The 26,636-nt window shown below is 44.9% G+C and overlaps 1 protein-coding gene across 2 annotated transcripts in view; it reads right to left on the bottom strand.

Annotated features, from left to right (window-relative positions):
• The window catches only part of C5 (complement C5), a 139,180-nt gene that overhangs the window by 12,225 nt on the left and 100,319 nt on the right, over positions 1 to 26,636 (bottom strand). For both annotated transcript variants that reach the window (XM_040242080.1, XM_040242070.1), the window contains 11 exons: positions 23,669 to 23,758; positions 21,887 to 22,099; positions 21,341 to 21,416; positions 17,026 to 17,185; positions 15,261 to 15,356; positions 12,725 to 12,896; positions 8,905 to 9,110; positions 6,922 to 7,074; positions 6,054 to 6,119; positions 4,885 to 4,966; positions 3,473 to 3,521 (listed from right to left, as the gene is read on the bottom strand). In XM_040242080.1, coding sequence (XP_040098014.1) covers positions 3,473 to 3,521; positions 4,885 to 4,966; positions 6,054 to 6,119; positions 6,922 to 7,074; positions 8,905 to 9,110; positions 12,725 to 12,896; positions 15,261 to 15,356; positions 17,026 to 17,185; positions 21,341 to 21,416; positions 21,887 to 22,099; positions 23,669 to 23,758 — 1,363 coding nt within the window. The remainder of the gene's footprint in view (positions 1 to 3,472; positions 3,522 to 4,884; positions 4,967 to 6,053; positions 6,120 to 6,921; positions 7,075 to 8,904; positions 9,111 to 12,724; positions 12,897 to 15,260; positions 15,357 to 17,025; positions 17,186 to 21,340; positions 21,417 to 21,886; positions 22,100 to 23,668; positions 23,759 to 26,636) is intronic.

A 26,636-nucleotide genomic window follows, 5' to 3' on the forward strand; every position in this document is an offset into this window, starting at 1 on the left:
GATACCAGACCACCTGACCTGCCTCTTGAGAAATCTGTATGCAGGTCAGGAAGCAACAGTTAGAACTGGACATGGAACAACAGACTGGTTCCAAATAGGAAAAGGAGTACGTCAAGGCTGTATATTGTCACCCTGCTTATTTAACTTCTATGCAGAGCACATCATGAGAAATGCTGGACTGGAAGAAACACAAGCTGGAATCAAGATTGCTGGGAGAAATATCAATAACCTCAGATATGCAGATGATACCACCCTTATGGCAGAAAGTGAAGAGGAGCTAAAAAGCCTCTTGATGAAAGTGAAAGAGGAGAGTGAAAAAGTTGGCTTAAAGCTCCACATTCAGAAAACGAAGATCATGGCATCTGGTTCCATCACTTCATGGGAAATAGATGGGGAAACAGTAGAAACAGTGTCAGACTTTATTTTTTTGGGCTCCAAAATCCCTGCAGATGGTGACTGCAGCCATGAAATTAAAAGACGCTTACTCCTTGGAAGGAAAGCTATGACCAACCTAGATAGCATATTCAAAAGCAGAGACATTACTTTGCCAACTAAGGTCCGTCTAGTCAAGGCTATGGTTTTTCCAGTAGTCATGTATGGATGTGAGAGTTGGACTGTGAAGAAGGTTGAGCGCCGAAGAATTGATGCTTTTGAACTGTGGTGCTGGAGAAGACTCTTGAGAGTCCCTTGGACTGCAAGGAGATCCAACCAGTCCATTCTGAAGGAGATCAGCCCTGGGATTTCTTTGGAAGGAATGATGCTAAAGCTGAAACTCCAATACTTTGGCCACCTCATGTGAAGAGTTGACTCATTGGAAAAGACTCTGATGCTGGGAGGGATTGGGGGCAGGAGGAGAAGGGGACAACAAAGGATGAGATGGTTGGATGGCATCACTGACTCGATGGACGTGAATCTGAGTGAACTCCAGGAGTTGGTGAGGCCTGGCGTGCTGCAATTCATGGGGTCGCAGAGTCGGACACGACTGAGTGACTGAACTGAACTGAACTGAGTACAATATTCTTGCTTTACAGAAGAGGCCTGGAGAAGTCAGGTGATTTGCTGATAGTTACCTGAGTCCTTCATGGCAGAAGCTGCCCTCAGGAGTCTAGCTATCCTACCCCAGAGCCCTTCCTGTGCTCACTCGGGGTGCCTCCCTGTAGGTCCCACACACTGATTCTCGCTTTGCCCAGAACGAGTTTGCTCATACCTCCCTGTAACACATGCTAGGGACTTAGTGATCACACCCCGTCTGCCAGAGGAGAGGCACCGAACAGAGCTGCCCGGGAAAGCGTGGCCTCAGCAGGACCTCAGGGAATGAAGAAGGGTGTGGAGGGGGAGCAGGGGACAGAGCCTGGCCCAGGACGAAAGGCAGGGCTTCATCAGCTGGTGAAGGGACCCCGAGAGGAGAGGGACTGTCCTGGGATCACAGACAAGGCTGGGAGACGAGATCAAGCAACTGAGAAACAGCGTGCTGTTCCTTAAGGCTGGCCATCTCAGATAATGCTGCCTGAAGGAGGTGACTCGGAAACTGGACTCTACCTCTAACTGTGAGAACTTGGCAGGTTCCTTCACCTCCTGGCACCTCAGTTTCTTTATCACTAAAATAAGGAGATTACTATATCATTCCTAAAATCCTTTTCAGCTCTAATCTATGACATAACTGCATGGGATTTCTAAGTTACCTATTCTGAATGCTTTGCATCATGTGTGATAACAAGTATAAACAGCAAGATACCAGCCATGGAAATCACTGTTGATGAGAATAGGAAGAATTAAGAAAATAGCACAGAACAGGAGGTCCTAAGGGGTGGCAGAAAGAAGAAGGAAGAAGCCTGTGTGCTAGCTCTGGCTCTTCCATTGCCTGACTCACTCTGTGATCACCAAGGTATATAGGCATGTTTTCATAAACATTTTAGGATGGTGGCTTGGTAAGCAAAACAATGGCTCACAGAGGTGTCCATCTCTTACTCCCCAAACTTGTGAATCTGATACCTTAAATAGCAAAGGGGACTTGCAGTGTGATTAAGGTAAGGCTCTTGAGCCAGGGAGAGTCTCCTGAATATCCAGCTGAGTCCAATATGATCACAGGGGTCTTGATAAGGGAAAGAAGCAGGAGAATCAGAGAAGGAGATATGATGGTGGAATCAGGGGTTTGAGTCACAGGGAGATACTCAAAGATGCTGTGCTGCTGGCTTTGAAGATGGAGGGAGGGAGGCTCAGGCCAAGGAAAGCAGCTGTCTCTAGAATCTGGAAAAGGCTCCCCTGGAGCCTCCAGAAGGAACAGGGCCCCAGTAACACCTTGATTTGAGGACTTCTGACTTCCAGAATGATAATACATTTGAGTTAAGTCATTGTGTGTGTGTGTGTGTGTGTGCTCAGCTGTGTCAAACCCTTTGAGACCCATGGACTGCAGCCTGCCAGGCTTCTCTGTCTATGGACTTTCTCGAACAAGAATACTGGAGTGAGTTGCATTTCCTCCTTCAGTGGGTCTTCCCAACCCATGGACTGAACCTGCTTCTCCTACGTTGCAAGTGATCGCCTGCATTGGCAGGTGGATTCTTTCTACCTCCGAGCCACCTGGGAAGCCCCTGCAAGTCATTATATTTATGGTAAATTGTTACTAGTAGCAACTAGTGGTCAAATCAGGCCTTGGAGTTAGTCCGCTAAGGGTAATCCAAGGTTCTTAGCCCTGGCTACCATTAGAAGATCCTGCAGGGGGTGAAGTCGGACAGAGTTCTGCAGAGTTCTAAAAGCTCTCCAGATGAGTTCAGTGTACAACCTGATTTGGGAACCACTGGCTGGCTGCTCGGAGAAGGCAATGGCAACACAGTCCAGTACTCTTGCCTGGAAAATCCCATGGACAGAGGAGCCTGGTGGGCTGCAGTCCATGGGGTCGCCAAGAGTCGGACACGACTGAGTGACTTCACTTTCAGTTTTCACTTTCATGCATTGGAAAAGGAAATGGCAGCCCACTCCAGTGTTCTTGCCTGGAGAATCCCAGGGTCGGGGGAGCCTGGTGGGCTTCTGTCTATGGGGTCGCCCAGAGTCGGACACGACTGAAGCGACTTAGCAGCAGCTTAGCAGCAGGCTGGCTGCTAATGACCAGGGATTTTGTTGGGCGAACATGATTTTTCTAAGTAAATGAGTGGGAGCTGCTTCTGAGAGAATATTTTGCTCTTTTCCTAATACTTATATATCATAATCTACCTTTCTGGAAGACAAATTAATAATATAGTGTTTGAATTAGAAAAAGGCCAAAAAATGGGAGAGAAAAGCGTATATGAGCAAAACAAAACTGTTCTGTAGAGTAAGTAGCTGTTTAAGAATACCTGGTATATTCCACATTTTAAAAAAAAGCGAACAATTTCACATCTTCTGGACATCTTTATCATTCAAAAAGATTTGGCGAGAGAAAGCTCTGGCAGAAGTGAGGCCCTGAGGTGTACTCTCCCCGTGGTGGACGCGGGCTCACCTGGCGCAGGCCACTATGCGCTTGTACTCTGAGCTGCTGTAGCTGAAGGCTGGCACACAAAACAGACACACAAAAATAAGAGTAAACTGTTTTTAGCTTGTTCTGGAACACGTCAGAGCAGAATCATTAATGAGCAGGCCTCTGAACACACTTAGAAATTATTTGAGATTTGGAAGTTGGCACTTTTGATGATTTTAATGGAAATTCTGGTTTTAGGAGCGGTCAATTGGCTCCTGACAATCCAGGAACTGTGGAAATCATTAGAATAGTTCTCTGCTCTCCAAGAACTTAATAAGGAAGGAGTCGTTTAAGGTACATCTGTGTTGGTAATGTGTCTGGGGAGGTGGCAGGGAGGAAGTGCCCATATCTAGATTCTCTGGTAGTTGGAAGTTTTCTGCAGGAACAGGACTCTGAGTCACAACAGAAGCTTTCAGGCAGAGGAAAGGCACACTCTCTGGTCCCAGGGCATGGGTCAAGGAGGACTGTGGTGTGCAAGTGGCCTTGCTTCTAGATTGGGATGGGAGAACCAGCCCAGCAAAAGAGGGATGTGAGGGCCACATGCAGAGAAAAGACAGGAGCATCAGGAAAGACTCATTGGTCCTGAAGAGACCAAGCTGAAGATGGAGGCAGAGAAATGTGCATTTGCCACACTCCTAGGGACACAGAAAAGGTACGGGACAGAAGCCCAACAGTGATGAGAGAAACCCAAGGCTTGGGAATGGGACACAGACATACAACTATTAACAGAAATTCAAGGTTCTGAAATTAGGCCCTTACTACCTGTCACATTCTTCTTTTCCTTTTAAAGACTTTATTGAATTTGTTACAATATTGCTTCTGTTTGGGGTTTTTTTTCCTTCATACTTTGGTTTTTTGGCTGGAGGCCTGTGGGCTCTTAGTTCACTGAGCAGGGGCTGAGCCAGCACCAGGCAAAGCCTCACCCACTGGGCTACCAGGGAAGGCCCTAGTCATGTGCTTTTTCCCCTTAGCTTTTATTTTTAATTGACTTTTATTTGGAGGATGATTGCTTTGACACTATCGTGTCAGCTCCTGCCTTGCAACATGAATCAGCCATAAGTATCCATGTCTCCTTCCCCTTGAACCTCCCCTCGAGCCCCCACCCCATCCCACTTCTCTAGATCCTAGTTACATCTTTAAAAGTTTCTTTAGTCAAAACAATTTCTGGATCAACAGTGGATACATTTAACCTAGATATTGTTATTTAGTATCAGTTTCCAACTGTTATTAATGAGCTACCTCTATTATAATAAATGGCAGTTATGTTTACTCAGATGTCAACCTATTAAAGAATTTGAATGAGAAATTACTTTAGCACATTTTTCCTAATCAGAGAAGCTCTTCGGTATTCTTTATGCTTAGCCAACATTATAGTGTAAATCATGCTGTTTTACCTTCAATTTCCTGGGTTTCAATTTTCAAATGGAAGCTGCAAACTTCCTCTGAGGTACTGATTTTGTGAACCACAGTTTTTACCTATATTGGGACAAGGAAACAAGAAGACCGTTTTAAAAACGGTGAGTGGAAAAGGTATTATGGCAGGACTGTGGCTGAAAATGGGATGCGAGTATTTTTATCACCCAGTGCAAATGGGATGCATCAAAGACCCATTTTCCCAGCAACTGGACTTTTGGCAAACTCCACAAGTTGAAACCTAACTGAGAAGCCCAAAGTAAGCTAAAAATGATCTCTCTCCAGGCAGAACCTTGGTCCAAAGTCCACGCAGTCAACTCTGAGCACCTCACTCTGCAGGAAAGTTTTTCAGACTTTCACCCCTGTGCCTGTATACTCTAATTTTACACAGAACACCACAAGGTCATGAAGTATGGTTTTCTCCAGCCCACAAACCACTGTGGTAACAACAAATTATAGGTGTGCGTGGAAGGGCAGGGGTGCTGCCAGAAGTAGGTGTTAGCGAGAGCAACCAGAAGTGACAGAATGGTGGGCCACCCATCTGCCCACCCGCATGCATCTGATAAACAGGCTTTGAAGGAATAAATGTATGAAAGATGAGTGCATAATTCAATAACCAGGAGAATGTTACTTTATGCTCAGAACACGTAGTCTGTATTGTCTTAGGCATTTGGCATGTACGGCTTAGTTTTCCTAAGCTGTTTATCTGTGTCCCTGTAGCCTGTGGTTAAAAGGAGAAGACACTTGAGCCCTTACATATACATATTAGTCAGCAGTGATGCTGGATAAATGAGATGTGACTGTTACTAACCTCAGCATCCATGTATATACGTGTGAATGTATACATACATATACCTGTCATATGCATATACATATACGTGTAAACATTATTATTTATCTCTATACAACTGTGCACATTTATATAATTTCTAGAAATATACACACATATAAAGATTAACAGCCATTTTCAAAAAGAAACTGTGGGGATAGCTATCAAGATAGCCAGAAGGAATGGTAAATGACTCTTACCTCAGTTATGGTTACCCAAGCCCAGATTTCTATCACTTTGTGTCAAAGTCTCTTTCTTTTAGATTACTTACTATAAGCTGACAAATAACCTCAATCAAGTTGTTCTCCACAAAATACTCACATGCACTGTAGCCAAGCCACTGCTTTGTCCGGTGCTTAGGACGACGAGGTCATCATTGAGAGGCACCTGGAAAGATTTCTGCATTCAGTATATTCCTCATGCTTATTTACTTTGCACAAAAGGCTGTGGAAAGTAACAACTACTTCCAGTTATTTGTATGTTTAGATATACCTTAAATAATCTAAAATGTGGTAATTAAAAAAATACATATCAGCATCCATATACCGATAGCTACTATTACTGATACGGAACCTAGTTTTTCCAAAGTATTTTTTCCCTTGGGAAATTCTCTTTGGCCATCAAGGTTTTCGTTTTTAAAAATCCGTAGCAAAGGACATGGGGTAGGTTGCTGGGCGACCTGCAGGCCACATCCAGTTTGGCCACAGTCTGCACGTGTGACCAGGGTCGTTGGAACCACTGGCCGATTCCCGAGTGCGTCTTCTCTCTTACTCTACTGCCAAACCTTTGTGTGTGCTGCTCTCTAAGCTGAAACACTCTTCACTTCTCTTCGCCTGGCTAACTCCTTCTGATTCTTCCAGATTTCCCCTGCCCATTTGGATGCATTTGAGAAACGGCTCTCGCCTCTCAGCCTGGCTCAGGAGGCTCCCCTCTGTCCTTCCGCGAACCTAGCAAAGGTCTTAGCTTTTGCTGTTTGTTGAAATGTCTCCTCTACAGCACACGGGCTGTTTGTGCTTTACTTTTGGATCCTCAGCGCCCAGGACAGGGCAGGCATCCCTGCTTAGGACACACTAGGCACTCATCTTAGGTTTAAGGGTGAATAGTTACATTTGTATAAGAAGGGCAGAACAGATGATCTCGAAGGTCCCATCCACTTATAAAGTATTACTTTAAAAAATCCTTTATTTACCTCTATTGGCCTCCCAAGGAAATACTTCTCTGACATCTTATAGTGGTAGAGGTCACCTTTATTCTTGTAAGACACTTTGACATCCATGTTCAAGCGGAGTTTTCTAATCAGGAGTGAATACTCTGTCAGGCCCTCGATGGCATTAATTGTATCCTATCAACAAACAGCAAGGTACAAAAATAGGTTTACTCATTTACATACTCCCTGTCTACAAATACACTTTCTTACAAGGTGAGTCAGTGTCATCTGGAGATGAAACTCCGGGTGACCGAGTGGAGCTAAAGGGCCCCTGTGTGGAGGGGGAAGAAGAGTCTCCCTCCACCAGTGAGGATGCTGCTGGTCACAGGGGCAAGAAGGCAGTGTGGCTCACATGCGGGTTCTCCATGTGTCTTGAGCCCGTGGCCTCAGGCAAGTCATCCTTTCCAGAATGCCTCCAGCTCCTTGCACAACAGTGGATCGCCTTCCCATCCTCATCTCCACGCTTAACTAGCCCCACAGGGAAGCCATGAAGAATCCCCCCTGCTCATCATTCTGTTCAGTGTCCCTCCCTCCCGCTCCTTAGAGCATTCTTCTCGACTGGTGATACTTTACGTGGAGTTTATCACGGGCATCCCCCCACCGCGCCGTGAGCCTCCTGGGGGCAACAGTACGTCTTTCTTGGCATCCGTCCCATTTAGCAGGTACGCACATGGCAGTCATTCAACAGATATTTGCTGAAGGAATAAATGTGTGCGTGAGCGCTAAGTCGCTTCCAACTCTAAGTCGTGTCCAACTCTACGCAACCCTATGAACTGTAGCCTGCCAGCCTCCTCTGTGCATGGGATTCTCTCGGCAAGGATACTGGGGTGGATTGCTGTGCCCTCCTTCAGGGGATCTTCCTGACGTAGGGATCAAGCCCATGTCTCTGTCTCCTGCACTGGCAGGCGGGTTCTTTTTACCACTAGCGGGATGAACTTAATTTTTCTGGATCTTGTCTTCCTTGTCTACAGAACGGGGAGATGTGGTTGAATCAGAGACAGCAGATTTGTGACAACCTTGTCTCTCATGTCCAGGCAGCCAGTGCTCATCAGTGGGGTCCTCTTTTCTCTAAGCCTCCAGCTGTGCCCGTGGTGAAACCCATTTCCTTCCCCTGATTAGAATTAGATGATCACCAACATCACCCTGAAGGACCCCTCTAGCTCTAAATTTTATATACATACACACACACCCTATCATTGCCCAAGCATCCAGGGAACAAGGAAGAGGCTAACATTGGAGATAAGCTTGAGTGTAGAGATACACTGTGCAACAGCATGGTAGTTATCGCCCAGTCGTGTCTGGCCCTTTGCGACCCCACGGACTGTAGCCCACCAGTCTCCTCTGTCCGTGGGATTTTCTAGGCAAGAACGCTGGAGTGAGTTGCCATTTCCGTCTGCAGGGGATCTTCCCGACTCAGGGATCGAACCCGGGTCTCCTGCATTGTGGACAGACGCTTTACCCTCTGAGCCGCCAGGGAAGTCCGTAATGAAAATACACAGACGCAGATGAGTTTACACTGGGAGCTAGACAGATAGACAGGCGAATAATCAGCATTCCTCTTACTTTTCACTTGGTATTGCGGGAAGGAACATCAGTGCCTTTATTTACGTGGCAGCCACTGTTTCTTACATAGCATTTAATATAATTGCTGATAACTCTCCTAGCCCTTCATGGTAACGAAGAATCGTAAAGGAAGTTCTGGGCTTGGAGCTTGGAGGTGTGAGTGCTGATGTTGGCTCTGCCACTAACTCTGTGAATGAACCTCCTGGAGCTGAGCTTCGCCTCTGCGTGAGGAGGGCATCAATGCAGGTGTTCCTTCGGGCCCTGGATTCTAGTCATTTATTTGTATCTTTAGTGTGCTCATTTGGTGACAGAACCACGGAGGCCGGAAGGAGTGTGGAGTACACAGTGTCGGGGGCACTGGAAGCATCTCCAGGAAGAAAACACGAGAGAAAGAAGCATTACCTGGGTCGAATAAAAGCCGCCTCCGTGCCTCTGCTCTTCTGACAACCACCTGATGACTGGACTCACGTAATTCATGTCCTTCATGCTCAGACTGGTGAGTAAGGCATAGGCCGTTGTCTCCACCATGCGAGCCGTGCCGGTATTTGGCGCAGAGCTGTCTTTCTGTTGAAGATCATCTTTCCAAAAACGGTAAATGGGTGGGTTCCCTAAACATCAGCAAATCACACGGGTAAATATCATGAAAAATGTGAACTTGGTGTGACAATTCTAGCAGGGTTCCAGAAGTTTCTTCCGGTAGTGGCCTTCTGGTTTCCCAAAGTTTCATATTCTTTTGTAAGAAGAATTTTCTCAAGGTGACCAATACAAACAAGATCTCTTAATACAGGGCTGTTTTAATCTATAATGGAAGAGAATTTAAATATGAGCAGATAGACAGACAGATAGATGATATCTTCCCAGCTGAATCACTTGGCTGTACACCTGAAACTAACACTGTAAATCAACTATACTTTGACAAAAATAAAAAAACACAAGGCTGTGTGTCTTTATTCAGAAAAGTCAACCTGGAACATTACACGTACTTTTGCACGGTAGTACACTGGAATTACTAATAGTGCCCAAGTTCTAGTCTCTACTCGGCTACTAACAGACCTGTAAACTTGGATGGATTCTTTTCATTCTGTGAGTCTTTCAGTTCCCTGAAGTATAGATAGTGCTTTCTTCCTTGCAGTGAAACTCAAGTGAGATACCGAATGTAAATGTTTATATATATATATATATATATATACAGATGCATATATACGCTTATTGTTATTATTGACACTACCAAAAAATTAGAGAACTTTTCTCCTTGATAGGAAAAAAACTACAGTTTGCAAATTTTGAGATCACACCCAAACCTTAGCTATTCTCTCCCCTCCCAATCTAAAGCACTAAGGCAGTCTCATGCAGGCAGCCCTTTTCCTGAGCTCGTTTCTGGATTATACTTGGTCTTCATTGCTCTGCGTTGTGTGTGCTGTGCTCAGTCGCTCAGTCGTGCCCAGCTCTCTGCGACCTCACGGACTGTAGCCCACCCGGCTCCTCTGTCCATGGGATTCTTCAGGCAACAAGACGAGTGGGTTGCCATTCCCTGCTCCAGGGGATCTTCCCAGCCCAGGCATCAAAGCCAGGTCTCCTGCATTGGCAGGTGGATTCTTTACCACTGAGCCACCTGGGAAGCCTTATATGTCTATATATCTATCTACATATGTGTGTGTGTATATATATATATATATATATATATATATTTGGAGGAGGAAATGGCAAACCCCTCCAATATTCTTGCCTGGAAAATTCCACAGACAGAGAAGCCTGGTGGGCTACAGTCCACGGGGTCGCAGAGTCAGACACAGCTGAGTGCCTGAGCACTGTGTGTGTGTGTGTGTGTGTGTGTGTACGCATAAACATATATATGAGCTCCCCTGGTGGCTCAGATGGTGTGTGTGTGTGTGTGTGTGTGTGTGTGTGTACACGCATAAACATATATATGAGCTCCCCTGGTGGCTCAGATGGTAAAGAGTCTGCCTGCAATTCAGGAGACCTGGGTTTGATCCCTGGGGCAAGATCTGCTAGAGTAGGAAATGGCAACCCACTCCTGTATGGCTTGCCTGGAGAATTTCATGGACGGGGAACCCTGATGGGCTACATAGTCCATGGTTTGCAAAGAGTCAGATACTACTGAGCAACTAACACACACACACAAATATATACACACACACACACACGTAATCTTTTCAATATTCTTTCCCTTACGGTTTATCGTAGTATATTGACTGTAGTTTCTGTGCTATCAGTAGGACCTTGTTGCTATGCATTCTGTACGTAACAGTTCTTCATCTGCTAACCCCAACCTCCAACTCTACCACTCCAACATCCCTCCCCCTCTCAAAATTCTGATGTATCTGTTTACAACTCAGAATTACCTTGCTTGCTTGACTTGAGGGACAAAATGTTTTCCCTCCCTCTTGAAGGCTTTTTTTGGAAGGAAGGTTTTGATTTCTAAAGATAGTTCCAGTTCAAACATTATGTGAGTTAATACATTCCCTTCTAGCTCTTAAATTCTATTACTTTATGATTCATTTGTTACAATACCCTAGATATTTCTTTTGTGTTATTTGAAAAGTATTATAGAAGTGATTTTGAAGTATATGTTGAGATTCAGTCATTTTTTAAATGGTGACAGAAGTCAAATTATGTAGATGGTGATAAACCTCATGCAGTATTTATTAAACGTTTAGGAAACTTCAGCCAGGAGAAGGCTCAGAAGTACGCAACCATGCCAGTGCTGGTCAAGGCACATCGGCCAGTGACCACTACTCCTCTCTATTTCTTTACTCTTGACCCATAGGAAGCAATGTCTCTATTCTTCAGAATGAAGTATATGCCTTTTGGTCAGCCTGGCACAATACAAGCTAGGTCATGCACTCTTCTGCTCAAAGTCCTCCAATGACTTCCCTTCTCACTTGAAGTGAAAGTTAAGGTTCTGGGGAATCCCACTGGCCCCCATGGGACCTTGATATGAATAAGATTCAGGCACTGCTTGCTCTGCATAGAGGCTGACCCAAACCAGGAAGCACTTTTGGGGTAGTGGAGCAGAAGCTGGATTTCAGCCTTCATTCGCCCATGCTGTATACGTGAGTCCTGCAGAGCTCCGGTAACGCCCCCGGGTCCTGCAGGGTGCTCACTCGCCCTTCCCTTCCCTGACACCCTCCTGCCCTCACCCCACTTCTCTCCAGTCACCCTGACCTCCTTGCCTTCCTTGGAGCACCAGGCAAGCTCCTACCTCAGGCATTTTCCTAAACTGTTTCTCTATCAGGAAATACCCTTCCAGAAAGCCACTGGTTTGCTTTCTTACCTCCTTCAGGTCTTGACTCAAATACCATCTTCTCAATGAGGCTTAAGCCTGACCACCCTGTTTAAAGTTACAACCAATCCCCTCACTTTCTCTCCCTTCCTTGCTTTATTTTTCTTCATATCAGTCATCACTAAACAGGTTACTATATCACTGAATAGTCACTATATGCAATGTTTTAGTTATTAATCATGTTCTCTCACTAAACAGAATATAAACTTCATGAAGGCCTGGACTTTTTTCTATTTTGTCTGTTGCTTTATCCCCAGAGCCTAGAACAAAGCCTGGTACATAGGAGATACTCCATACACATTTGTTGAGTTAAGGAATGCATAAATAGGTGCTGAATGAGTGACTAAATGAATGAATAGTAGTCCTTATTACATTGTATTGTGATGTCTTTGTTCCTTGAGGGTGGGGATTCTGTCTCACTCTACTTTGCATGCACCCACCTTTCCCAGAATTAGCAGAGGCTACATGTTTATTTGGACCATAAAGAAGGCTGAGTGCCAAAGAACTGACCTTTGAATTGTGGTGTTGGAGAAGACTCTTGAGAACCCCTTGGTCAGAAAGAAGATCAAACCAGTCAATCCTAAAGGAAATCAACCCTGAATATTCACTGGAAGGACTGATGCTAAAGCTGAAGCTTCTGATGTGAAGCTTCCTGATGTGAAGAACTGACTCACTGGACAAAACCCAGATGCTGGGAAAGATTGAAGGCAGGAGGAGAAGGGGGCAACAGAGGATGAAATGGTTAGATGGCATCACCAACTCAATGGACATGAGTTTGAGCAAGCTCTGAGAGGTAGTGAAGGATGGGGAGGCCTGGTGTGCTGCAGTCCATGGGGTCACAAAAAGTCAGACATGACGAGTGACTCAACGACGTGCTTATTGGACACTTGCTGAACAAACATCAGAAACGAGTCATACCTTTGACGAAAGCTTTCTTCTTCAGAGCAGAGACAATTGAACGAAACTGTGGGTGTGATTTATCTCCCAGGGAAAGAGCGTAAGCGGCAATGGCCAGTGTGAAAGCACTCTGGGTTGAGAGGGCATTTTCATGCAGAAAGATGTCAGCTTTACTTACAGCTGTGCTGATTTTCTGGAAACAAGAGCAGAAGATACCTAAGTTTCTTTGACAAGATTTGACCTATCAACTAATGCAATCTACCCCCAGGTTGCACCACCCCAGGTTGCAGGCAAGATGAAGGTTAGAAAGGAAAATGACCTAGAGGAAATGGATGGTGTCTCCCTGAGGCAAATCCTTCTGGGAGAAGGAGCAGAGGGTAACCTGGAAAATGAAAATGAGATTGTCCAAATCGGTTTAAGTTTTTGCTTCTGAAGCCTCCCTCCTTGGTAGAGGTTTTTCCATTTAGTTTCTGCTTCCCATGTCAGACCTGGCCTCTGGGAAGAAGAAGCATCAAGTACAGACCTGGCTTTCTTCATTCTGCTGCACCCAGCAGAGCCGAGTCAGAGTCACATTGTCAAAAGTTCTACTAACGAAAACCATCAGCAGCAAAAAAAGAGCCAAGCTGCCAAAGTGCCTTTTGATCCTAAGGATTCCTGGGAAAATACTCTCTATGCCTCTGCCTGCAGACAACTGAAATAGTTATTTTGGATAAATGGACGAGGAGGCAGTACGGTGGAATATTCCTGACTCCTCGTCTGACACCTTCTCATCAGCTCCATCTGTCTCTCACTCACATACCACCAGGCACTGGCAATGTTCCTTGCTGATTATCTTGTCCTGTTGAATATATATATATGCGCAGGCTAAGTTGCTTCAGTCATGTCTGACTCTTTGCGACCCTGTGGACTATGGCCCGCCGGGCTCCTCTGTCCATGGGATTCTCTAGGCAGGAATACTGGAGTGGGCTGCCACGCCCTCCTCCAGGGGATCTTCAGGGATCAAGCCCGCGTCTCTTACATCTCCTGCACCGGCGGGCGGGCTCTTGGCCACTAATGCCTCAAATATACATGTGTGTTTGCCGATTGAGAATTGAACCCATGTCTCCTGTGTCCCCTGCACTGCAAGCAGACTCTCTATCACTGAGCCACCAGGAAGCCCCACATGTGTGTATATATATATGTATGTGTGTGTGTGTGTGTGTACACACACACAGGAGATGTAAGAGATGCAGGCTTGATCCCTGGGTCATGAAGGTGCCCTGGAGGAGGGCAGGGCAACGCACTCCAGTATTCTTGCCTGAAGAATCCCATGGACAGAGGAGCCTGGCAGGCTATAGGCCACAGGGTCACCAAGAGTCAGACAGGACTGAAGTGACTTAGCACGCACGCACGCATATATATATATGTATATATTTAGGCCTTCCCTGGTGGCTTGGTGCTAAAGGATCCACCTGCTGATGCAGAGATTCGGGTTCAGTCCCTGGGTCGGGAAGATCCCCTGGAGAAGGAAATGGCAGCCCACTCCAGTATTCTCGCCTGGAGGATCCCATGGACAGAGGAGCCTGGTGGGCCACAGTCCACGGGGTCACAAAAGAGTCAGACACAACTTAGCGACTAAACAATAACAGCAGCATGCACATATAACAATTCTCCTGAACTAAACTAAAAACTGATTCCATTTTGTGGTTCAAGTCCTACCAGTCCCCTTGGGTTTTTCCATCTCGGTTCTGTCAGCTGGTTTGAAGGACAGGTCTAATCTACTTCCCAAGTCAGGATCTCATTTCTCTTAATCTTTAGACTCTTCTATGTTGATTCACTTAAGTGAATCCTCTCCTTTCTCCCCTCAGCTTCCAAGCAAATGAAACAGCTCAACCCCAGGCAGAAAACATGGCTGGGGGTGTCCTTAGCAGTTCTGAGATAGAGAGCACGTGAGGGCTCAGTATTCCACGTGAGTCCAGCCTTTGGCCACCTGATGCGAAGAGCTGACTCCTTGGAAAAGACCCTGATGCTGGGGAAGATTGAAGGCAGGAGGAGAAGGGGACGACAGAGGATGAGATGGTTGGATGGTATCACTGACTCAATGGACATGAGTTTGAGTAAGCTCTGGGAGTTGGTGATGGACAGGGAGGCCTGGCGTGCTGCAGTCCATGGGGCTGCAAAGAGTCGGACATGACTGAGCGACTGAATTGAACTGAACTGATTCCATGTAATAAAAGAACAGTCCCATACATAGTGTAAGAGTTAGCAGGGGTAACAGTAGGATCCCAGGGACATGGGGTCATCTTCTTATCAAATCAGAAGCTATTTATTCTAATCATGGGTCTACAATTCAGTATCTTGTGACATGGGACAATTAAATTCACCTTCCTTACAGGCCCCAGTTTTCTCAGCTGTCAATGAGTGGGTCGGACTAGATGCTCTTAGTATCTATCATAGTTCTGAATTCCTTAAATTCTGGAGTTCAGGTTATTTTCAAGCCCCCCGTCCTATCCCCCGCTCGGTTCCCCAAATATGGTACAGAAACAGACAGTGGGTGTTGGAGAAAGAAGACACTTACCTCCAAGGGGCATAAATCAAAAGCCTTTCTAATTCCAATCACAGCAAAGGCTGTAAGATACAAAGTCTTCTCTCGGGCTTCAACAGGCAAGGTCCCCTAAAAATAAGCAATGTTTTAAAAGGAGAGTGAAATGGTGTCTTTCAAACGAAATGACCTGGATTGACTCTCCACTTTGGCCTCCCCTCCCTCTCTCTGCCTTCATGCGGGCCAGCTGGACCCCTGGCGTTTTCTCAAAGCTCTGAGTTTTACATGCTTTCACTTGGTTTTCTCTCCTCCGCCTCACGCTGGAGCTCCAGTTCATACCCCTTCACCACATTCAAGCTCACCTTCTCCTTCAAGACCCTGTGAAAATGCCACCTCCTCTGCAAAGCGTGATTCTTCCTCTGTCCTCCCAGGGAGAAAATTCGTTCCAAGGCAGTGTTTCTAAGACCTCCCAGGAGATGACCTTGTACTCATCTCTCCAGCTTTATTTTGTGCCACTCACCCCTGAGTCCTCTAGGCTCCAGCTCTTTGAATGAACCACCCTCTCTCCACTTGAAGGTAACAGCCATGATGCTTGCGCTACTTGGAACCTTCTGCCTGCCTCCCTCCTACCTAGCTCCTAGGAACCTGGTCAAATCGTTTTTTCAACTTCCCCAATCTAAGTGAGAGCTCCTGCTTTCAAAGAAACCGTATTGACCTTTTCTTAGTGTGAATCGCACCCCTGAAATCACTTAATGTCCGACTTTTCTGCCAGATGGTAACAGTCGCCGTGGCCTCGGTGACCATACCTGTGTTGTTCACTATTACGTCCCTACCAGGCAGCACTTGATACACATTCTGTACATATCTATTGAATAAACAGATGGACACACAACCTTCAGTCTTGGTCGGAGTCAGTGTCTGTGCCTTCCTCCCCCGACCAGTGTGTGAGCTCCTTGGCGCCAGGGGCACTTTCTGATCCATTCCCCCCACTCCTCCTCCCTCAGGTTCCCCAGAGAGGCCCTTGCACATTTCAGGTGCTCAGTGCATGGTTGTTGAATGGATATGAACAGCTGGAGGGATGGGTAGGATTAAAAAAAAAAACTGTTGTATTATCTTACTTTTCAAATAGCACCTAGATGATGTCAGCTGCCCTCATTTCTTGTGGGAGTCCTAACTGGTCCTAATTATGGGACCCCGGTCAGCCAGGAAGGCCACTGGTGACATGAAAGGGACTGGATCGGGGCAGGAAAATAAATAAATAAATGAAAGCTGTTGGATCCTAAAAGATACGTGCTAGGAGTAGAAGATGCTGTGGCAGGATTTTGGAGAGATTTTGCAATTTAGACATGTAAGTGGATTCCAATACCAAGCAACACTTTGTTGTACTTCTTAATAAATTAACTCTAATCTTCTTTCTAACAGAGTGTACGTAGCATCCCTTCCATCTTTCACAACAACATCCTACAGCCTTGACCTATGCAAAGGCCTTGAAGTTCAAGTGCAGAATTTGTACCAAGTGTCTGTAGACCAAAGAGCCCATTTACCCCTTCTGAGAGCCCCAGCATTTGTGCTCTGCGACCCACTAATGCCTGTGACACCAGATGTCTAAGATCTTACTTGTCTGACCTATTTTGAATTATCTGAATAACAGGATGAGAAGACCTTTCAAATTCTTTGCCTATACACAAGAGAAGTTTCTTGCAGGATTGCATATATTTTCCCCTTCTTGTAAAAATGAATGAGAACACAACTCAGCCTTTTAAATCAAACTATTGTTCATCTGTGCATTTGGCTTCCTTACCTGTAACTTCACAGGTTGATAGTCAGAATTTTCCTTGAATGATCCATTTTCCAGCTGACATTTCTCAAGCAGCCACAATAAAGAATTACAAATTGAGTTTTGGTTCTGATCTACATATTTACTTATTTGTCCAAGTACTCTTAGAACAAAAGCTGTTAACCTTCGGGATGAAAATCAAATAAATAAACATTTAGACACTGAAGCCCTTTTGGCTTTAAACCTGCAGTGTGTTTTAGTTCATACAGTGTTTATTCTTGAAAAGAAAACATTTTAAAACATGCAATTCCGAAGTAAAATGTTACTATTTCAAAACATCAGGGAAGATATCAGGAAGATCTCCAAAAACAACCAAATGTAAGCAACACATCTTCTGTGCCTGCAGCATTGCTAGCCTGCACACAAGCTGAAAATTGATGATACAAAAATCATTCTCTAAAGTTGGATAGCGTTCAAACAAATAGTTTAGAGTTAAAGCACTGACTCACAAACATGAGACATTGAGGAACAAAATCATAAAATTCTAGATGGTAAAATTTGTACAAGCTATCTGATCTAAATCCCCACCTGAGGTCTGAATTCTCTTCCCTAATACCTGTGGGGGTGTTTATCTCGCTTCCCCTTGAGTCACACCATTGATGGAGAACTCGCCACCTCTCAAGGAAGCTTTATTTATTATGATCACTTAGTCAAAGGACAAGTTCAGGACGCTTGTCTGGTGGCCCAGTGGTTAAGAATCCACCTGACATGGCGGGGGACACAAGTTCTATTCCTGGCCCGGAAGATCCCACGTTCCTGGGCACTACCGAGCCCGCCTGCCCTCAGGCCCGAGCTCTGCAGCAAGAGGGGCACCGGCAGCGAGAAACCCCGCGCCTCAGCTAGAGAGCCGCTCCCGCTGCCTGCGCTTGGTGAAGCCGGTTCGCAGAGCGACGACTCGCACCGCTCCAAACAAGCAAGCGCAGTCTCTACTAACGTCCCGCAGAGACTGTCCGAGGGGATCCACCTCACGACCCCAAGTGCCTCTTACATCCCTTCTCCTCCTCTCTGATTCCTTCACTCAGCAGCCCGGGGGCCAGAAACCCCCCAGACTCAGACCACTTCACTCTCTCCCTTACTTTAAAATTTTGTTTTCCCTTTTCTTTTTAAAATTAATATTATCCTCTTCACTTTTTTTTTTTAATCTTCCCTGTATTTCTAAAAAAATTTTTGGGGGATATTCAGGTGTTGGCCATTTATATATATATATGTCTACATTCAAATGGGTATATCTTTCCTTTTCTCCTTTGCTTGTCGCTTTTCTTTTTTTCATGGCTATTTGTAAGGCCTCCTCAGATAGCCATTTTAATGCAAAGTTCCAAAAAATAGCAAGGAGAGATAAGAAAGCCTTCCTCAGCGATCAATGCAAAGTAATAGAGGAAAATAATAGAATGGGAAAGACTAGAGATCTCTTCAAGAAAATTAGAGATACCAAGGGAATATTTCACACAAAGATGGGCACAAAAAAGGACAGAAATGGTATGGACCTAACAGAGGCAGATGATATTAAAAGGAGGTGGCAAGAATACACAGAAGAACTGTACAAAATAGATCTTCACGACCCAGATAATCACGATGGTGTGATCACACACCTAGAGCCAGACATCCTGGAATGTGAAGTCAAGTGGGCCTTAGGAAGCATCACTATGAACAAAGCTAGTGGAGGTGATGGAATTCCAGTTGAGGTATTTCAAATCCTAAAAGATGACGCTATGAAGTGCTGCACTCAATATGTCAGCAAATTTGGAAAACTCAGCAGTGGCCACAGGACTGGAAAAGGTCAGTTTTTATTCCAATCCCAAAGAAAGGCAATGCCAAAGAATGCCCAGACTATCACACAATTGCACTCATCTCACATGCTAGTAAAGTAATACTCAAAATTCTCCAAGCCAGGCTTCAGCAATACGTGAACCGTGAACTTCCAGATGTTCAGGCCAGTTTTAGAAAAGGCAGAGGGACCAGAGGTCAAATTGCCAACATCCGCTGGATCATGGAAAAAGCAAGAGAGTTCCAGAAAAACATCTATTTCTGCTTTATTGACTATGCCAAAGCCTTTGACTGTGTGGATCACAATAAACTGTGGAAAATTCTGAAAGAGATGGGAATACCAGACCACCTGACCTGCCTCTTGAGAAACCTGTATGCAGGTCAGGAAGCAACAGTTATAACTGGACATGGAACAACAGACTGGTTCCAAATAGGAGAAGGAGTACGTCAAGGCTTTTTCTTGTCACCCTGCTTATTTAACTTATACGTAGAGTACATCATGAGAAACGCTGGGCTGGATGAAGCACAAGTTGGAATCAAGATTGCTGGGAGAAATATCAATAACCTCAGATATGCAGATAACACCACCCTTATGGCAGAAAGTGAAGAGGAACTAAAAAGCCTCTTGATGAAAGTGAAAGAGGAGAGGGAAAAAGTTGGCTTAAAGCTCAACATTCAGAAAACGAAGATCATGGCATCCGGTCCCATCACTTCATGGCAAATAGATGGGGAAACAGTGGAAACAGTGTCAGACTATTTTTGCGGGGCTCCAAAATCACTGCAGATGGTGATTGCAGCCATGAAATTAAAAGACGCTTACTCCTTGGAAGGCAAGTTATGACCAACCTAGATAGCATATTAAAAAGCAGAGATATTACTTTGTCAACAAAGGTCCGTTTAGTCAAGGTTATAGTTTTTCCTGTGGTCATGTATGGATGTGAGAGTTGGACTGTGAAAAAAGCTGAGTGCCGAAGAATTGATGCTTTTGAACTGTGGTGTTGGAGAAGACTCTTGAGAGTCCCTTGGACTGCAAGGAGATCCAACCAGTCCATCCTAAAGGAGATCAGTCCTGGGTGTTCATTGGAAGGAATGATGCTGAAGCTGAAACTCCAATATTTTGGCCATCTGATGTGAAGAGCCAACTCACTGGAAAAGACCCTGAGACTGGGAAAAATTGAAGACAAAAGGAGAAGGGTGCAGCAGAGGATGAGATAATTAGATAGCATCACCAACTCAGGGGACATGAATTTCAGCAAATTCCAGGAGATAGTGAAGGACAGAGAAGCCTGGAGTGCTGCAGTTCATAGGGTCCCCAAGAGTTGGACACGACTTAGCAATTGAATAGCAACAACAAAAACAATTCAGATTTATTAACTGAGACTGTCTTTCCCTCAAGTCATCAGAATTTTGGAAGGTATCGTGCCCCACTGAATAGGTACTTACTCAGCACCTACAGTATCAGGCACCAGGAATACTTCAAACTGCCTCTGTGGAGCTTACATTCTAGTGACCAGACAATAACTGAGATAGGGAGAAGGTTAGGGAGACATTTTTAGGAGAACAGGAAAAAGTAAAGTTGTGGAGAAGGATATGAGGTACTGGAGTGGGACGTAATTTTAGATAGAACGATTACGGGAGCCCTCACTGAGGAGCTGACCTTTGGTAAAGGCTTGAGGGAGAGGAGGGAGCCTGCCTCGCTGGGGGAGCGTGTTCCCCAGAAGAGAGGGAACAGGGCACAGTCAGTGCAAAGGCTCTGAGGTGGAAGCGTGGTCAGCACGTTCAGGAACAGCAAGAAGGCCCGTGGGGCTCAGGTGGGGTGACAGAGAGTAGCGGGGGACATGGTCAGAGAGGTGAGGGACTGCTGGATCATGTAGGGTCTTGTAGATCATCGCAAGAAGTCTGGTTTTTACTCTGGGTAAGACGGGACACTTCTGAACATTTTTGAGTGATGTAGCCAAACCACAGTCTAACAGATTCCCTCGGGCTGCTGTGCTGAGTGCAGAGTGAAGAGGAGACAGGGTTGAGGCTGAAAGACCAGGGGAGCTATGGTCATAACCCAAGTCAGAGCTGAGAATGGCCTGGACCTGGGTGGTGTGTGGTGTTAGTGAGAAGTAGTCAAGCTCAGGCTTCCCTGGTGGCTCTGAGGTAAAGAACCCACCTGCCAATGCAGGAGACGCGGGTTCAGTCCCTGATTCAGAAAGACCCCCTGGAGAAGGGCATGGCAGCCCACTCCAGTGTTCTTGCCTGGGAAATCCCTGGACAGAGGAGCCTGGTGGGCTGCAGTCCACGGGGTCACAGAGAGTCTGACGGGAACTAGTGACTAAACCAGACAACAGCAGTCAGGTTCAAGGTGTACTTTGGAGGTGCAGCCAAAGGTATTTGCTAGATCAGCTGAGGCTTGCAGGTGAAAGAGGACTAGGCGTTTCAGCCTGAGCTGCTGGATGGGGCGCCCATTAAAGTTGTTAGTCTTCAGTTCACTACTATGTGAAAATACAAGTCAAAACTTTGTACTTACCAGGTGCTAGCACTTCCGCCCTTCCACATGCTGTAAGAATAGTCAGCATTTCTGAAGGACATGATGCTCACCATCCCTAAGAGGCATCAGGAAAAGAACACAGTGTTTCAGTGACCCCCGTCTCTACTCAGCGCAGTATGAGCCCCCGGGAAAGGTAAGCTTCCTCTGGTGTTGGGCAGCAAACGTATGCTCTGTGGCCAACACTGAACTTCTCGAAGGAAGTGTATGCATAGCTTGAACTGGGAATTATCAAGCAGAACATTCTGAGCTCAGTGCAGAAGGAAGGACTGCTCTGTGGAGTTTGGAATGCAGGTGTCTTGTTTCTCAGCCAGGCGCTTCAGTAAACTGAGCCAAAACGCTCCAGCAAACAGTATTTATTTGTGTAATAGAGCCCACGTCATGATTTTTTATTTTTATTTTTGGCGGACATGTTTTTACAACTAAGGTTTTGTGTAATTCATAACTTAAACATTAGTTTGATCAAACTTTTAGCTTAAAAAACCACAAGATTTTAATGTACAATATGTGAAACAGATTTTCTTTTACCTTCTTTTAATTTTGTCTTCAGGTTTTGTTTTTGAGTCAATGAGTTCGTAGAAAAGATGTTCCAATTATGTCCTGCTTCCAGGTAGTGATAAACGTAGAATACTGGGACAACGCCCATCAGCTCCGCCTCTGCATTCCCTTTGGGGAGGCGGGTAAGACTATCAATGCCTTCCTGACTCAGAACTGCAGACATGACCTCGCCTATAAGCAGGCCTGAAACAAACAAGCACACAAACAAAGAAATCAAAGTAGATACTCTCAGTTTTTATCAGCTTCTGAGTATATTTTCAGTGGTGATAAGAGCAACCATCCTTATTCTTTCCTTTTTAATCTAAGCAGTTGAATTTCTTCTCAGAACTGGGGAGAGGGAGAAATATCTGATTAGAAAGTTGTATTTAAAGAAACACCAGGCCTAAACATACCACTGGAACGTGGAGGTAAGGTGGTGTAAAACAGGGGTCAGATTATAGCATACTGGAAAAAAGTTAGTTGCCATTCAGCGTGATAGCTTTAGCTGTTGTAAACCCTAGGATTCGATCGCTTCCCCAATGCAAAGCCAAGAGTCTGAGCTGTGGACACTCTGTGAGTGCTCTGTCTGTGTCTCATCGTGAGGCCTGGGAAAACCACTCTCTTGTATATCCAACAACAGGGCGGGGCATGCTTAGAAAGGTCCTTTCCAGTACTAACATTCTGTGATTCCAAGCTTTCATCTGAGATAAAACATAGTCAGAACGTTCTATTATTGTGATGATAAGTCTTTGAATTTTTAAAGGCTAGAGGCCAGGGATCAGTTCAGTTCAGTTCAGTCACTCCGTTGTGTCCGACTCTTTGCGACCCCATGAATCCCAGCACGCCAGGCCTCCCTGTCCATCACCATCTCCTGGAGTTCACTCAGACTCACGTCCATTGAGTCCGTGATGCCATCCAGCCATCTCATCCTCTGTCGTCCCCTTCTCCTCCTGCCCCCAATCCCTCCCAGCATCAGAGTCTTTTCCAATGAGTCAACTCTTCGCATGAGGTGGCCAAAGTACTGGAGTTTCAGCTTTAGCATCATTCCTTCCAAAGAAATCCCAGGGTTGATCTCCTTCAGAATGGACTGGTTGGATCTCCTTGCAGTCCAAGGGACTCTCAAGAGTCTTCTCCAATACCACAGTTCAAAAGCATCAATTCTTCGGCACTCAGCCTTCTTCACAGTCCAACTCTCACATCCATACATGACCACAGGAAAAACCATAGCCTTGACTAGACGGACCTTAGTCGGCCAACTAATGTCTCTGCTTTTGAATATACTGTCTAGGTTGGTCAAAACTTTCCTTCCAAGGAGTAAGCGTCTTTTAATTTCATGGCTGCAGTCACCATCTGCAGGGATAAAGCCCACTAAAGACACCAGTTCTACAAATGGCCCCAGAGCTGCTTTCCTGGGGCCATTTGCAGGGCATGCAACTGTTTCTGGACTACGACTGCCCACTTGGATCACAGAAAGTCTTTAAATCTGGACACAGCTGCACTCTCATTTTAGAGAAGTCTTTGGGCCAGTGACAGCCCCCACCCTCCTTCACGGGAGCATGAATCTCCATGAAATCAAGCCTGAAAATCTCCATTAAACTGAGAGCTGAAAGAGTGGTTGAGGACGTGAAGGTGGGAGCAGGAGCAGGGCGCCCCCAGAGCCCCCATTGGACACACAGCTGAGTAGAGAAGAGGAGAGATGGGAAAGTCAAGAGAAGACTTGACTTTTGTTAGAAACAGTGAAATATGAGATAAAAATGGCTCTGGTTAATTTACCTTTTATACTCACAGTTCTTTTGACTTTTGTTTTGGGGACTATATTTAATGGTATCCTGTATGGGAACTCCTTTCGCCTACTAATGATGCCTGAAAAAAAAAAAAAAAAGACTCTTTTATAATCACAGTATTAAAATTTAAAAGGGAAGTTAAAAATAATCAAAGATTTTGATCAAACCCTAGGCTTACATAATCTCATTAAATAAAGCATTAAAGTTGACTTCAAACTTCCTGGTCATTACAGGATAGGAAATAAATAGGTTATGTAAATCTTATTCACCAGTAAGAGGGAGCATGCCATTTTGTCCAAAGAGAGAAAATTGTTCTCGGAACTGAAATCTAAAAATAACTAACATATAATCCTTAGTCAAGGAAATGTGAAGATTAACTCCATTGGGAAGCATGCCCTGAAATCCTTTCCACCTTTTCCTCTCCATCTAACTTAGACACTTTTTCTCTCTGTACAGTTTTCTTTTTTTAGTCGCTTCTGACGTGTCTGACTCTTTGCTACCCTGTGGACTGTAGCCCTCCAGGCTCCTGTGTGGGATTTCCCAGGCAATACCTATGGCTGATTCATGTTGAGGTTTGACAAAATTCTATAAAGCAATTATCCTTCAATTTAAAAATATAAATAAAACAAAAAAGAAAGAACACTGGGGTGGGTAGCCATTCCATTCTCCAGGGGATCTTCCCGAGCCAGAGATCAAATCCCAGTCTCCTGTGTTAGGCAGATTCCCTACCGTCTGAGCCACCAAGGAAGCCCCCAAGTTTAAGCATGCCTGTGTCAGAGCAGTTTCTACTGTAATCAGTGGCTTATCTCATAAAAATGATAGTGTTTATCATTCTACTGATAGAGTACCAAGCACACTACTGAGCTCTTTGTATGTGTTATTGTAATGGATCCTCACAGCAACCCTGTGTACTGGGTCTATTCTTATTCTTTTAATTTTGTAGATGAGAAAATGAGGCTTAGAAAGCAAGTTGCTCAAGGTCACAGAGCTAGCACAGATGAAGCTGCATCTGAACTCAGGAGGTTTTACTGCAGAGCCCGCCGCAGTAGTCACCGCAGAGACTTCTCCTGTTGTCCTGCTAAGAAAGCAGTCTGAGGGCAGGGACCATCGTGAATACTACAGTCCCAAGCACTTAGGCCCTGGCACATGGCAGATGCTAGAGAAAATAAAGTGCTATTTTATAATTTAATAGCCGAACTGCCTGGCAAAAGAGACAAGAACAGGAATGTTCTCCTGGTAAGTTCTAACCTTTGGTAAATGCCAAGGATATAATGCTAAGGTAAACTGAGTGAAGGGCATTTGAGAGTCTCTCATTGTGGTTGAAACAGCGTGGAGTTCAGAAAGAGCTTGTTCTAGAATGTGACACTGGGCAAGACAGAGCCTTTCTATGCCTTGGTTTGCTCACCAGTTAAACAGAAATAATAATATTTTCCTTAAAGGGTTTTTGTGAAGATAAAAATAATAAGAACAAAGAGCCTGGCAAAGAGTTTGAGCTCCTTTTACAGTACTTATGACAGTAGGTTATTTTGAGATTATCTAAATTTTGATTCTCCATGATTTTTTTCCATTGATATCTGACCTTGACTATTTCAGTTCTCATTAGCAACTCTTCTACCAAATGGAAAAGGTACAGAAGAGAAAGCTAAATATTAGGGAAGTCAATTTTACTCCTGTTAGAGATCATAAAAAAGATCCACCAAGGCATCACATATAAAGGCAGACTCCAGAGAGATTAAAACATGTAAAAGTTAAATCTGTAAAACCCAGGGGACAAAATATACAACGTTTTTGTGAACTAAGATATATAACTGTGAAGTGAAATTATAATGAATCTGATTATATCAGGATAAAGGATTCCTGTTCAAAACCCACTGAAGATCATTACTGCTCAAAGAAGCACACTGGAGACTAACACCAGCAAGAAATAGGAAAACCCAAGTGGAAAATAGAGAAAATTCAGAAGATAGGAATAGGCAATTCACAGATGGGAAGCCCAAACGGCCAGCAAGTATTTAATATCATCATATTCAGAAGAGTTACAGATAAAACAATAATGAGATACTGCTGTATGCCCCTCGAAACTGGCACATTTTAGAGGTGAGTGGGCGTGGAATGAGAAGAATCCTCCTGCAGTGCTGGTGGAAGTGTAAACAGTAGAGCCATTCTGAGGAGCAGCGTGTCAGAAGTACATGACATTCAATATGCATATGCCCTTTGACCCCGCAGTTCAACGCTGAGAAACAGGCCAGATAGATGCTCACACAGATCTGTAAAGGGAGATGAAAAGGCATGTTCACTGCAGCACTGTTGATGGTAGCGGGGAATCTGTCGGTAGGAAGTGGATAAGCGAAATGGTGGTGGAATCAGAGCCAAGCAGAACCCTGCAGCCCCCTGCTCCCAAGTAAGTACAGAAAAGTAGTTGACGATTAAGACAATGGGCACAGACTAAGTGTCTGGTGCACGTTCCTGCACTGTTTTACAGATACTGTAACTAGGACCAGGGGGAAAATACTGTGATGGCCAGATTGTAGCCGTGACCTAAGCAGCTCCATCTTGAGCAGTCTTGAATGTCTGGCACAATTCCAAGATCTGGCTTCAAGAGAATGGGATTCACATTATTGCTCATAATAAACTATATCTTGTGGGCATCAAGATAACTGTAGCTTGCTCTGCCCGTATATGTAAGCAGGCAACTAAGATTGCCATCAGAGATGCTACAGACTCGTGTTGACATATTTCACTCTGAGAATATGGCGCTCTGTGTCAGCATGGAGAAATTACAGAAGATGGACGGTCACCCCCGATCCCATAGAAATGGAATGATATTTGACAATAGGGAAGTGACAGCAGTTCTTATGCCCCTTTCCTGTTTGCCCATTTCTGTCCCACTCTAACTTTAAAGGGACCTATCAACAATTATAGGAATGAGATCACTAAGCTGCTTAACCTAACTCCTA

This window comes from Oryx dammah, unplaced genomic scaffold, assembly GCF_014754425.2.
Source record: "Oryx dammah isolate SB20612 unplaced genomic scaffold, SCBI_Odam_1.1 HiC_scaffold_1, whole genome shotgun sequence".
Classification (NCBI taxonomy): Eukaryota; Metazoa; Chordata; class Mammalia; order Artiodactyla; family Bovidae; genus Oryx; species Oryx dammah.